The sequence below is a fragment of the Mobula hypostoma genome, chromosome 11 (assembly GCF_963921235.1).
Source record: "Mobula hypostoma chromosome 11, sMobHyp1.1, whole genome shotgun sequence".
Lineage (NCBI taxonomy): Eukaryota > Metazoa > Chordata > Chondrichthyes > Myliobatiformes > Myliobatidae > Mobula > Mobula hypostoma.
This window is the reverse complement of record NC_086107.1, coordinates 99,799,988-99,811,769: the sequence shown is the minus strand read 5'-3', so window position 1 is coordinate 99,811,769 and position 11,782 is coordinate 99,799,988. Positions and strand designations below refer to the sequence as shown.

General features: G+C 44.0%; 2 protein-coding genes across 2 annotated transcripts in view; one reads left to right on the top strand and one right to left on the bottom strand.

Moving 5' to 3' along the window:
- smdt1b (single-pass membrane protein with aspartate-rich tail 1b) lies at window positions 1-4,264 on the bottom strand. Its single transcript, XM_063063354.1, has 3 exons — window positions 4,073-4,264; window positions 3,086-3,229; window positions 1-1,063 (listed from the first exon to the last, which is right to left on the bottom strand). Exons 1-2 carry the CDS (start codon window positions 4,232-4,234, stop codon window positions 3,092-3,094), a joined length of 300 nt encoding a protein of 99 aa, XP_062919424.1. The 5' UTR covers window positions 4,235-4,264; the 3' UTR covers window positions 1-1,063; window positions 3,086-3,091.
- Window positions 4,265-5,532: 1,268 nt separating this feature from the next.
- naga (N-acetylgalactosaminidase, alpha) overlaps window positions 5,533-11,782 on the top strand; it is a 44,447-nt gene continuing 38,197 nt past the window's right edge. Inside the window, exon 1 of the mRNA XM_063062649.1 lies at window positions 5,533-5,667. The gene's annotated coding sequence lies outside the window, so the exon portion shown is untranslated. The remainder of the gene's footprint in view (window positions 5,668-11,782) is intronic.

Below are 11,782 nucleotides of genomic sequence, written 5' to 3'. Positions count from 1 at the left end.
AGAAAAACACAAGTTGTTTGGTCAGATTTAACCAGTTTTATTGCTGTGGGTGACAGAAACACATTCCATCAAAGACACCGGCAAATCTTTAAACCAGAGGTAATGTGGCTGAAGCATTTAATCCCACACATCATGCACAAAATAAAGCAAACAGCAGGCAGCCAGTTACACACCAGATGTGCACACCCACCGGCAGCATATCACACATTCCCAACCAATGCGAAAGTCCAGATGCACACAACCAGCCTGAATCTCGTTCCATTTTCCTTTACATTAATTTCTCTGTGTTACTGGTCGCAATGATCTTAGTTCTGGGCCAAATAATTCACTACTGATCATGTTTCACTCTGCTCTATGTTTCTAAATTTCAGTTACTTGTTTCAAGGAAGTACCTTTTCTTGTTTGATTAGTTGTGGAAATTATACATCCCTTAACCAATATAGAGTTCAAGCCCTCTGTTCCAAACCACCAATGGCCCTGTTGCTGATTCCAAACTGCAAATTATAAGTTTGAACAACCAGTAAGATGTGTTTAATCCCTGACCCACTGCTGACAACTGTTGGGTTACTTCAACCAACATATAGCAGGCATTTAGCATGCCTTCCTATTTATGGTGAAACTATAATTCAAAGGCATCCACAGAGCACCAACACCATCCAATTCTAGTTCTGAAGCAAAACCAACAGTTTTAGTGCAACAGGACATTTACATATGCTGAAGTCCAGCCTGGGTTTTGTACTGTTGGAAGTAGAAATACAATTCAAACATAAGAAGTCCTTGTCTAAATAAGTGTTAATCTAACTAAGTTTTCTGAGAGTGATCCGAATTCTAATGAGTGTTAATTGTCTCCCCTATACCCACTTGATCCAAACCCCACCCCACACACATACTATGTGCAACACATGCAAAATATGGTCATGTTTGATTGCTCCTCTCTTCAGCGAAGTTGTCTCTTCAGTCCGAGAGATTTGGGCGATCGATTTAGTTACAGGAACAATATGTACAGCTAATGGCTCCCATGGATTTCAATCAAACGAGACCAGCTTGTGCACAGAACTGAAACCTGAAAAACAAGAAGGGAGAAAGATGACACCATCTTCACTGCCTCTTTCTGCTGAGTGTTTAATTCCCCCTGCAGTCTTAGGGGCATGGAGGTTTGGGAGCAGACTAATACTGGAGCATCTGCAGCCGATTGTTATCAGTCACCAAACACACTGACGTTGTGTTCACATCCCTCTATTCAGAACCAAGATCATCCCCGGAAGAACCACCCAGAATCAGGAGCAGATTTAGAATTGGAAGGCAGATGGGTTGTAAAATCCAACTTGCTCATTAATGCTATTCAGGGAAGAAGACTTATAAACACAAAATACTCTGCAGATGCTGGGGTCAAAGCAACTCTCACAACACGCTGGAGGAACTCAGCAGGTCGGGCAGCATCCGTGGAAACGATCAGTCAATGTTTCGGGCCGGAACCCTTCGTCAGGAAGGGAAGAAGACTTGATGTTCTTAATCAGTGTGTCCCCTGTGCAGCTCTACCCCCACCCACCTTCCAAAATGGCAAACAATTTGGTCTTGCACTATATCTACTAAAGTATGCTCTCAGAACCCAGAGGAACAACAGTTCCAATTGGATCTGCACAGCAAACTCCCACAAATCCCAAATAATAAACTTATTTTTAAAATCTAGTGATACTAGATAAATATTAGCTAGTGCTTCAGGGAGAAAAATGTTCTTGCTTCTCTTCACATAGGTCATGAAACGTTTTCCATCGCGGTCAGGCCGAACCATGGTTTAAAAGTTTTGTGCGTAACTCGTCAGCACTGACAGGAAATAATGAGTGGGATTTGAACCCACCACCTTCTGATTTAGAGGCAGGAGCACTACCCACTGAGCCGGTAACTTCAATTTGCCAAGATACATGGTAAAATTTTGCCTTTCCACATTGGTGGCTCCCTCCCGGCAGTGACAGGGAACAGTTTTCAAGGACAGCAGTTCTTTCTTTAGATAGCCCTGCAAGTCATCCTCATGACAGCTGGATTCCACGTGGACAAGAGTTACAAAACTCCCTAGCAGTGAGCTGCCAGTCAGCCTTTATTCTCCAGCGTGGGTGCCTGGAGTAACTTTGAGATACTACAGTTCACTCCTGTTTCCTGTCAACACCTACAATCAGGAGAGGCCATGGTGTGGATCTTTATACCAGTCACACACAAGAACATCTCAAGAGGCTTCACAGAAGCAGCCATGAAATGTCTCCGTATCAGTGGGATCCAGAATACACTACTCAGCTGCAGACCGAACACTTGCCCCACCACCAGGTTCAGGAACAGTTACTCCCCCTCAACCATCAGGCTCTTGAAACAAAGAGGGTAACTGCACTCACCCCATCACTCAACTGTTTCCATAACCTATGGACTCACTTTCAAGGTCTCTTTGTCTAATATGATCGATATTTATTAATTATTATTTTCTTTTTGTATTTGCACATTAGTTGTCTGTCTTGTGTGTGGTTTTTCATTGATTCCATTGTGTTTCTTTGTATTTACTGTGAATGCCTGCTAGAAAATGAACCTCAGGGACATATATTTAACTCGAACATCAGGAAGTTTTTGACAAGAACAAGCCATTTGGCCCATCAAAACTTGCAAAGTTCCTACTCACATAGTGTGTTGAAATAACTATTAAGTTAAAAAAATTGGATAGTTATATGGACAAGAAAGGAATGGAGGGTTATGAGCTGAGTGCAGGTCGGTGGGACTAGGAGAGAGTAAGTGTTCGGCACGGACTAGAAGGGCCAAGATGGTCTGTTTCCATGCTGTAATTGTTATATGGTTATATGGAGTTTAGATTTAGAAGTCTCTAAGGTACTACTCTTAACTACAAAAATAGGTAGATTGTTCCATGTGTCCACAACTGGCTGCGTAAAGAAATGTTTCCTGAAACTGATCTCCACCTATGGCCCTGTGTCCTCATAGATGGATTAATTTTGAAGTAGCAGCTGGCATTCACCTTACTTTAGACCTTAATGATTTTGAACACTTCTGTCATGTGTGGTGACACATATGTACTTGCATGCTCCTTTACCCTGAGTCAATCATCATCGTCGTCATCAGCTGGGACAAAGATATCATGTTCCTCCAGCAGCGAGGCAAAGTTCTTGCTGATCAACGTGCCCATGTATAGAAAAGGAATAACCACAATGAAGACTTTCAAAAGACCAAAGGAAATCTGCAGGAAGGAAAGTAAAACTTTATTTTAATATTCATCCACTTCTACCAGCTCTGCATGCCAGCATCAGCCCGCGAGGTGATGTTCACGACCCAAACCTGCACAGTCTCCCTCATCTGATGTTCACACAGCCAGCCATATCTGGTCTCAGAAAGCCACAGCATCATATCACACCCTCCCAGGAAACACAGCATTCACATCCCATGAAGAAATAAATGTCATTAAGTAGATTCAAGATAAAGGATGGATTTCTGGACTATAAACGGAGTCAAGGGTAATGGAAAACAGATAAGAAAATAAGACCTGCAGTTGGTGAACATCTCAAATAAAAATAGAAACTTCTGGAACCACTCAGCGGGTTAGGCAGCATTTGTTGAAAGGCAAGCTGAGAGTATTGTTGGGAGTTTTTTAAAAAAAGCTTTAAAAGCAGATAGGACACGGGAGAAGAAGAGGAGATCGGGTCAGCCCTGATTTCGCTGAATGCACCCAACAGTCCCAGGAAGCGCACAGCCAAATCCTGACTCCATGTTCCCATGAAGCTGACAACTTAAAATATGGATCAGAACAGGATAATTAAATCGGTCTTCAAAGCCAGCAGTCATTCATTGAAATACTGAAATAAAATATGAACAGAAAATGCTGGAACACTCAGCGGGTCGGGCAGCATACTCGGCCCGACACGTTCACAGTTTATGCCCCTCCATAGATTCCAGCATTCCGTGTCTGCCCTCCTTGTTCGTCAATGGGCAAGGCACATGTCAATCATCGCACTCTGCCCGCTGATTGGTGCAGAGCGCCGTCAATAAAATGTCTGCCATTCACCGGCCTAAGAGCCGACCTTACCTTTTCAGGTTTGGGTAAAATGGCTCCCGATTTTGTCACCAGCATGTTTCGGGCCGAATCCAGCTGCCTCCCAGGTTTGATCTGGGGGTTCAACAAGCCCCGGGTTACCCCGACCCTTAGGGTGTTTCTGAGACCGAACAGAGACCGCCCAAAAGCCGCCATGTCTGTGGAAGGAAAGCGGACGTTGCTCACTGCTGACGTCACGCATTTTTTAAAGGCATCTCCCCGCCTTTGACTGGGTTCTCATGGCAACTGGTTGCTATGGCGCCGGAATCAACACAGTAGGGACCTCCAAACCAAACTGCGTTAAAGGGTCGGTAATAGTTGGTGATCGATATTTACTTAAAAAGGCAACTGGAATGTGTAGAACAAAAGTGAACGATAGTGTTAAGATCTAAATCGAAGGGCCAAGTGGTTTACTCCCACAACAGATGGATTGCACACAAACCCTATTGTCACTGATTACACTTTAAAAAAGACTTAATTAGTTGCAAATTCTTTTGAGATTTATTGGAATAGCTCCGGGACTGTTAGGCTGGAAAATCAGACGAAGGGAGGAGGGTGACAGAAAGAGAGGTAATCAGAAGGAAAGTGGTCTAATTAACAAATGATTCAAAGGCAAGGAGCACGGATTCAAACTGAAGGGCAAAAGAAGCAGATGCAATGCAAGAGGAAATCTTTTGCAACACACACGCACGCACGCACACAATGCTGGAGGAACTCTGCAGGCCAGGCAGCATCTATGGAAAGTAGCAAGACATACAAACTGCTGGATTTCCAGCATCTGCAGGTTTTTTGTTGTTTGTATATGGCAAGGAGTGCATCTGAGGTTTTGGGCCGAGACCCTTCCTCAGGACAAATCTTTTGTTCGGTAATAATCTAATACTTGCTGCCTATAATGTTGCTGAAATCATTGAAGCAATGCTTTCACATGAGAATTGGAAAGGTACTTGAGGAAATGAACGTGGGATTGGGAATAAATGATCTGTATTACAGGGTTTTATATGACATCGATGGCCAGAATGACTCCTAGCACTTTAATTCGATGATTCTAAGTTATTTCTGATCTGAAATTATTTGAATTATGAATGACATTGCATGAGTCAAAACTAAGGATATGGGTAATCGAACGCAGATGCACGACAGTTTTCAATCCTTGCTTTAAAATGATCCATTTTTCTCATTATTTGTAAATTAAGTAATTTCCCTTCATAAATGTTCACGTTTCTATTTCGTGCCTACGTATCCATGGGAGATGGGAATCGCAATCACTCGTTAGGTCGGCACTGCACCTCCTGTAATGTAAACGATGAATATATAAAATATCGAATTTATACTTAAACAAGGCCCGGACTGGGTGTGGGGGCAGTCGATGTGGCACGGAAGAGGTTACGCCAGAGGCGAACTGCAGGTGGCAGTGTCGCGGGAGCTTTGGCTGCTCTCGCTCTCGACCTTGGCGCGAACTACCGGGAGCGCGCCTGTGACATGGGAGGTGCGAACGAAGGTTGAGGTTTGTTGTCAGGTGACACGAGTCAGCTGATCCTGGGGTTTCAACTCTAACTCCTGGACTGCAACTGAGCAAGGATCGGTGGTGGGTAAGTAAGTGGCAACGGGGGCAAGAGGGAGGGAGATTGCTAAAAGTGGCAGAGGGAAACAGGAGGGGTGGGGAAAGGAGGTAGTGGAGGAAGGGATCGTTGGCAGAGGAAGAGAGGATGATGAATGAAGCACGAGCAATGGGAGAGAGGGAGGCAGGGTGGGAAATGGAGAGAATATTGGAAGGGGGCGGCGGTAGAACGATCATGCACATCGCGATGGAGAGAGAGATAGATACTAAGTGTTAGTGAATGGTGGCAGAGATGGGCAAACGGGAAGGCAAAGAAGCGTTAGCAACAATAGCAGAACTTCTTGCCAGTGGCTGTGATGTGTGTTTGGGTTAGAACAGTGTATGAGCTCGTTTGAGCTTTGGAACTCGGTTGCTTTGGTGGACGGGCTATGGGGGTGTTTGGGAAGAAGGAAAATAAATTTCTCTCAGCTGGGGTGACGGTGAGGCGTGTGTAGCCCATTGCCAGCTATTGTATGGCCAGCTTGGTAAGTGGGGCGAGGGTCAGGGAGACTAGGTATGATATGAAATATAGTCATAGAACATGACAGCACAGAAACAGGTCATTCGGTCCGTCGAGTCCATGCCGAACCATTAATCTGCCTAGTCCTATCAACTTGCACCTGGACCCCTCCATACCCCTCCCATCCATGTACCTATCCAAACTTCTCTTAAATGTTGAAGCTGACCTCACATCCACCACTTGCAATGGCAGCTCATTCCACACTCTGAGTGAAGACGTTTCCCCTCATGTTCCCCTTAAACATTTCACCTTTTACCCTTAACCTATGACCTCTAGTTCTAGTCTCACCCAACCTCAGTGGAAAAAGCCTGCTTGCATTTACCCTGTCTGTACCCCTCATAATTTTGTATGTCTCTATCAAATCTGCCCTCAATCTTCTACTATGTTCTAGGGAATAAAGTACTAACCTATTCAGCTGTTCCCTATAACTCAGGTCCTCAAGTCCCGGCAGCATCCTTGTAAATTTTCTCTGCACTCTTTCAATCTTACTTACATCTTTTCTGTAGGCAGGTGACCAACTTTGACCTCACCAATGTCTTATGCAACTTCGACATAACATCCCAACTCCTGTACTCAGCACATTGATTTATGAAGGTCAATGTTCCAAAAGCTTTCTTTACGATCCTATCTACTTGTGACGCCACTTTCAATGAATTATTGGTCTGTATTCCCAGATCCCTCTGCTCTACCACATTCCTCAGTGGCCTACCACTCACTGTGGAAGACCTACCCTGGTTGGTCCTCCCAAAGTGCAAAATTTGTCGGCATTAAATTCCATCTGCCCATTTTTTGAGCTGGTCCAGAACCCTCTGCGAGCTTTGACAGTCTTCCTCACTGTCCACTATACCCCTCAATCATCGATTTGCTGATCCAGTTTACCACGTTATTATCCAGATCATTGATATAGATGACAAACAACAACATATCCAGCTCCGATCCCTGCAGCACACCACTAGTCACAGGCCTCCACTCACAGAGGCAACCAACTACAACCACTTTCTAGCTCTCTTGAAGCCATTGTCTAATCCAATTTACTACCTCATCTTGAATGTCAAGAGATTGAACCTTTTTGACTAACCTCCCATGTGGGACCTTGTCAAAGTCCTTCCTAAAGTCCATGTAGACAACATCCACTGCTTTGCCTTCATCAGCTTTCCTGGTATCTTCCTTGGGGGGGGGGCGGGGAGGGGAACGTCAACTCAGACCATGAGAGGCCTGTGTCGGAAATTTTCGTGCCTTACAAGGCGCAGATTGGAAGTCTGTGTGGGGCGCCACTCCTCACACACACACACTAGAGCAATGTGTGGTTAAGTGCCTTGCTCAAGGACACAAACATGCTGCCACAGCTGAGGCTCGAACTAGCAACCTTCAGATCACTAGATGAATGCCTTAACCACTTGGCCACGTTTTCCTTGAAAAACTCTATAAGGTTGGTTAGACACAAATTACCATGCACAAAGCCATGTTTTTCACTATCTCTAATCAGTCCCTGTCTATCCAGATACTTATATATATCCTGTCCCTTAGAATACTTTCCCACTACTGCTGTCAAATTCACCGGCCTATAATTTCCTGGCTTATTCTTAGAGCCTCTCTTAAACAATGGAACAACATTATCCATCCTCCAATCCTATGGTGTCTCACCCATGACTAGTGATGTTTTAAATATCTTTGCCAAAGCCCCTGCAATTTGTGCACTAGCCTTCTCCCCCCCCCCCCAATAAGGTCCGAGGGAACACCTTGTCAGCTCCTGGGGATTTATCTATCGTAATTTGCCTCAAGACAGCAAACACCTCCTCCTCTGTAATCTGTACAGGGTCCATGTCCTTGCTGCTGCATTGCCTCGCATCTATAGACTCTGTGTCCGTCTCCTGAGTAAATACAGATGCAAAAAAAAAATCAGTTTTAAGATCTCCCCCATCTCTTTTGGCTCCATGCATAGATTACCAATCTGATCTTCTGGAGGACTAATTTTGTCCTTTGCAATCCTTTTGCGCTTAATACAGTCGGCCCTCCTTATCCGCGGGGGATTGGTTCTGGGACCCCTCGCGGATACCAAAAAACGCGGATGCTCAAGTCCCTTATTCAACCTGCCCAGTGCGGTGGTCTTTAGGACCCAGCAGAACCTTGGACCTTATTTAACCAGTCTTGGTGCGGTGGACATTAGGACCCGGCGGCGGAGCTCTGAATCCGCAGTGTTTCTGTTCACGAAAATAATCACGATCACGATTGAAAATAAAGTGGAAATAATAAAGCGATCGGAAAGAGGTGAAACGCCATCGGTCATTGGAAAAGCGTTAGGCTACAGTCGGTCAACGATCGGAACAATTTTAATGGCACATGTGAAAGGCCCTGCCCGATGAAAGCTACAATTATTACTAAGCAACGCTGTGGTTTAATTATTGAAATACGTACGTTTCTTAAGTGTTTTATATGCATAGAAAGGTAAAATATATACTATATACTTAGGCAAACATTTGACTAACTCATGCTAAATAATACCGGATGTACCTGTTCTGACTTAAAGGCGGACTCAGGAATGGAACTCGTTCATAACCCGGGGACTGCCTGTACTTTTAAATCATCTCTAGATTACTTATACCTAATACGATGTAAATGCTATGTAAATAGTTGTTATACGATGTTGTTTAGGGAATAATGACAAGAAAAAATAGTCTGTATGTGCTCAAACAACGAGTGCTGGAGAGAAAACTTCCGGGTTTTCCCGATCCGCGGTTGGTTGAATCTGCGCATGCGGAACCCGCGGATAAGGAGGGCCAATTGTATATTGGTAGAAGCCTTTGGGATTCTTCTACAGTTTGACTGCTAGAGCAACCTCTTTTAGCCCTCCTGATTTCCTTCTGATGTGTCCTCTTGCATTTTTATACTCAAATACCTCATTTGTTTCTGCCTGCCTCTCACTGCAATGCACCTCTCCTTTCATAACCAGGGCCTCAATCTCTCTTGAAAACCAAGGTTTCATAAATCTGTTATTCTTGACTTTTACTTTGACTGTCTGTCTAGGTACCGTGTCCGATGCGGACTTTGTTGACCATGGTTTTCCATATAGATCTATCCTTCGTTTTTTGGATGACTTCCATTTCCTCGATGTGTAGCCACCTGGCTAGGCTTTTGACGTACATAAGCCGAGGTCTTCCTCTAGGTTTGCTCCCCTCAATCTTTCCAGAGAGTATGAGATTTTCTAGTTCATCTTTCCGCATGATGTATCCTAGGAATCTGAGTTGTCTTTCTCTTATTGTTGGTATGAGTGATCGAACTGCTTGGGTTCTTCTGAGAACTTCTTCATTTGATGTGTGTGTGGTCCATGATATTTTTAACATTCTCCTATTGAACCATAATTCAGCTGTTTCTTGTCTCTTTTCCATTGCTGGAGAAATGGTCCAGCATTCACTTCCATAAGTCAGGATAGAATAAATGTAGCACTGCAGTATTCTGTTTTTAGTGTACGTGCTCATCTTTCTGTCTGTTAATATGATCTTCATTTTTTGGAAAGCTTCTTTCGCCATTGCTATTCTGTATTTGATATCTGTGTTGCACCTGCCGTCACTTGTTATCAGGCTGCCAAGATATTTGAATTTGTTGACTTGTTTGATGTTTGTATTTCCGATCTTGATCACACTTTGTGGGATGTTTGTCTTTCTGGAGATGACCATGCTTTCTGTCGTCTTGGTGTTGATTGAGAGGCTTCTGCGATTACTTTCTGCTGCCACTATAGTGAGTAGTTCTTGAAGTTTTGTTTCTGAGTCAGCTATTAGTACGATGTCATCAGCATATCTGATGTTATGTATATTACGGCCTCCAATTGCAAATTCTTTGATATCTTTGATACTTCTCAAGATATTTTCACTCTACAGGTTGAATAAGTCTGGCGAAAAGACACAACCTTGCCTGACTCCTCTCATGATATTCACATACTCACTCACTTCTCCTTCTATTCTGATGGATGCTGTCTGGTCCCAGTACAAGTTTCTTAAGAAACGTATATCTTTCCCATCCATGTCAAGGTCTTGAAGCATTTCCAGAAGATCTTGCTGTCTGACAGTGTCAAAAGCCTTTGTATAGTCAATGAAACATAGGTAGATGTCTTTTTGTACCTGGATGGTTCGTTCACAGATCATCTGTAGCATGAAATTTACTTTGACCAGAACATATAAGCTCCGTACTCTCAAAATTTCACTTGAAGGCCTCCCACTTACCAAGTATACCTTTGCCAGAACACAGCCTGTCCCAATTCATACTCACCAGATTCTTTCTGATAACATCAAAATTGGCCTTTCTCCAATTTAGAATGCCAACCCATGGACCAGTCCAATCCTTTTCCAAAATTACCTTGGAACTAACGACATTTTGATTACTAGGTGCAAAGTGTTCTCCTACACAAACTTCTACCACCTGCCCCGTCTCATTTCCTAATAGGAGATCTAGTATTGCATTCTTTCTAGTTGGGACTTCTATACAGATTAAGGAAACTTTTCTGAATACATTCGACAAATTCTTTCCTATCCAGCTCTTTTACAGATTGGGAGTCCCAGTCATTATGTGGAAAGTTAAAATCACCTACTAACATAACGTATAGTTCTTGCAACAGTCTGCGATCTCTCTACAAATTTGCTCCTCTAAGTCCCGTGGACTGTTGGGTGGTCTATAATATAATCACATTAACGTGGTCATACCTTTCTTATTCCTCAGTTCTGCCCTTAAAGCGTCACTATTCAAGCTCTCCAGTCTGTCCTGACAGAACCCCGGAATGTTGAGCTGCCAGTCCTGCCCCTTCTGTAACCAGGTCTCACTAACGGCTACAATCGTTGTCATAATTCTACATGCTGATCCATGCCCTAAGCTTGTCTGCCTTTCTTACATTGCATTGAAATATACAGAGCTCAGAATATCTGCTCAACTTTAGGTAGGCTTAACAACATCTTTCTCCACAACCAGTCCACTACCTGTTCTGGTGCTCTGTTCCCATCCTCCTGTAACTCTGATTTAAATGAGCCCCCCCCCCCCCACCCCCAGTGCAGCAGTAGCAAACCTTCCAAATAGAATATTAGTCCCCCCTCCAGTTCTGGTGCTAGTCGTCCTTTCTGCACAGTTATCACCTTCCCTGAAAGAGACCTCAATGATCCAAAAATCTGAAGCCCTCCCTCCTGCACCAACTCATTATCCATGTGTTCAACTGTATAATCTTCCTATTTCTGGTCTCAGTGGCACGTGGCACAAGTAGCAAAGCTGAGATCACAACCCTGGTGGTCCTGTCCTTTAACTTAGCACCTAACTCCCTGAACTCACTTTCCAGGACCTACCACCCACCTTATTCAGGTCATTGGCATGAGCGTGGACCGTGACCTCTGGCTGCTCTCCCTCCCACTGAAGAATGTTGTGGATCTCGATCTGAGGAATGGGTAAATGTACCTATCTGAGGAGTAGGAGTAGGGATATAGCCCAGTTTCATCTTCCTTCTTCCAACAAGTAAGGCTATTTCCTGTTGGGTTGATTTTAGGAACTGGCGATCAGGAAGTACAATAGGCCGGATGGAAAGGATGGTGTGGGGAGGGGAACTCTGATTGCT

Excerpts from the sequence above, each read along its gene's own strand:
- smdt1b (XM_063063354.1), bottom strand. The coding sequence starts at position 4,234 with ATGGCGGCTTTTGGGCGGTCTCTGTTCGGTCTCAGAAACACCCTAAGG. Across the intron at positions 3,230-4,072 it reads TTTTACCCAAACCTGAAAAG|ATTTCCTTTGGTCTTTTGAA; the intron begins GTAAGGTCGGCT and ends TCCTTCCTGCAG.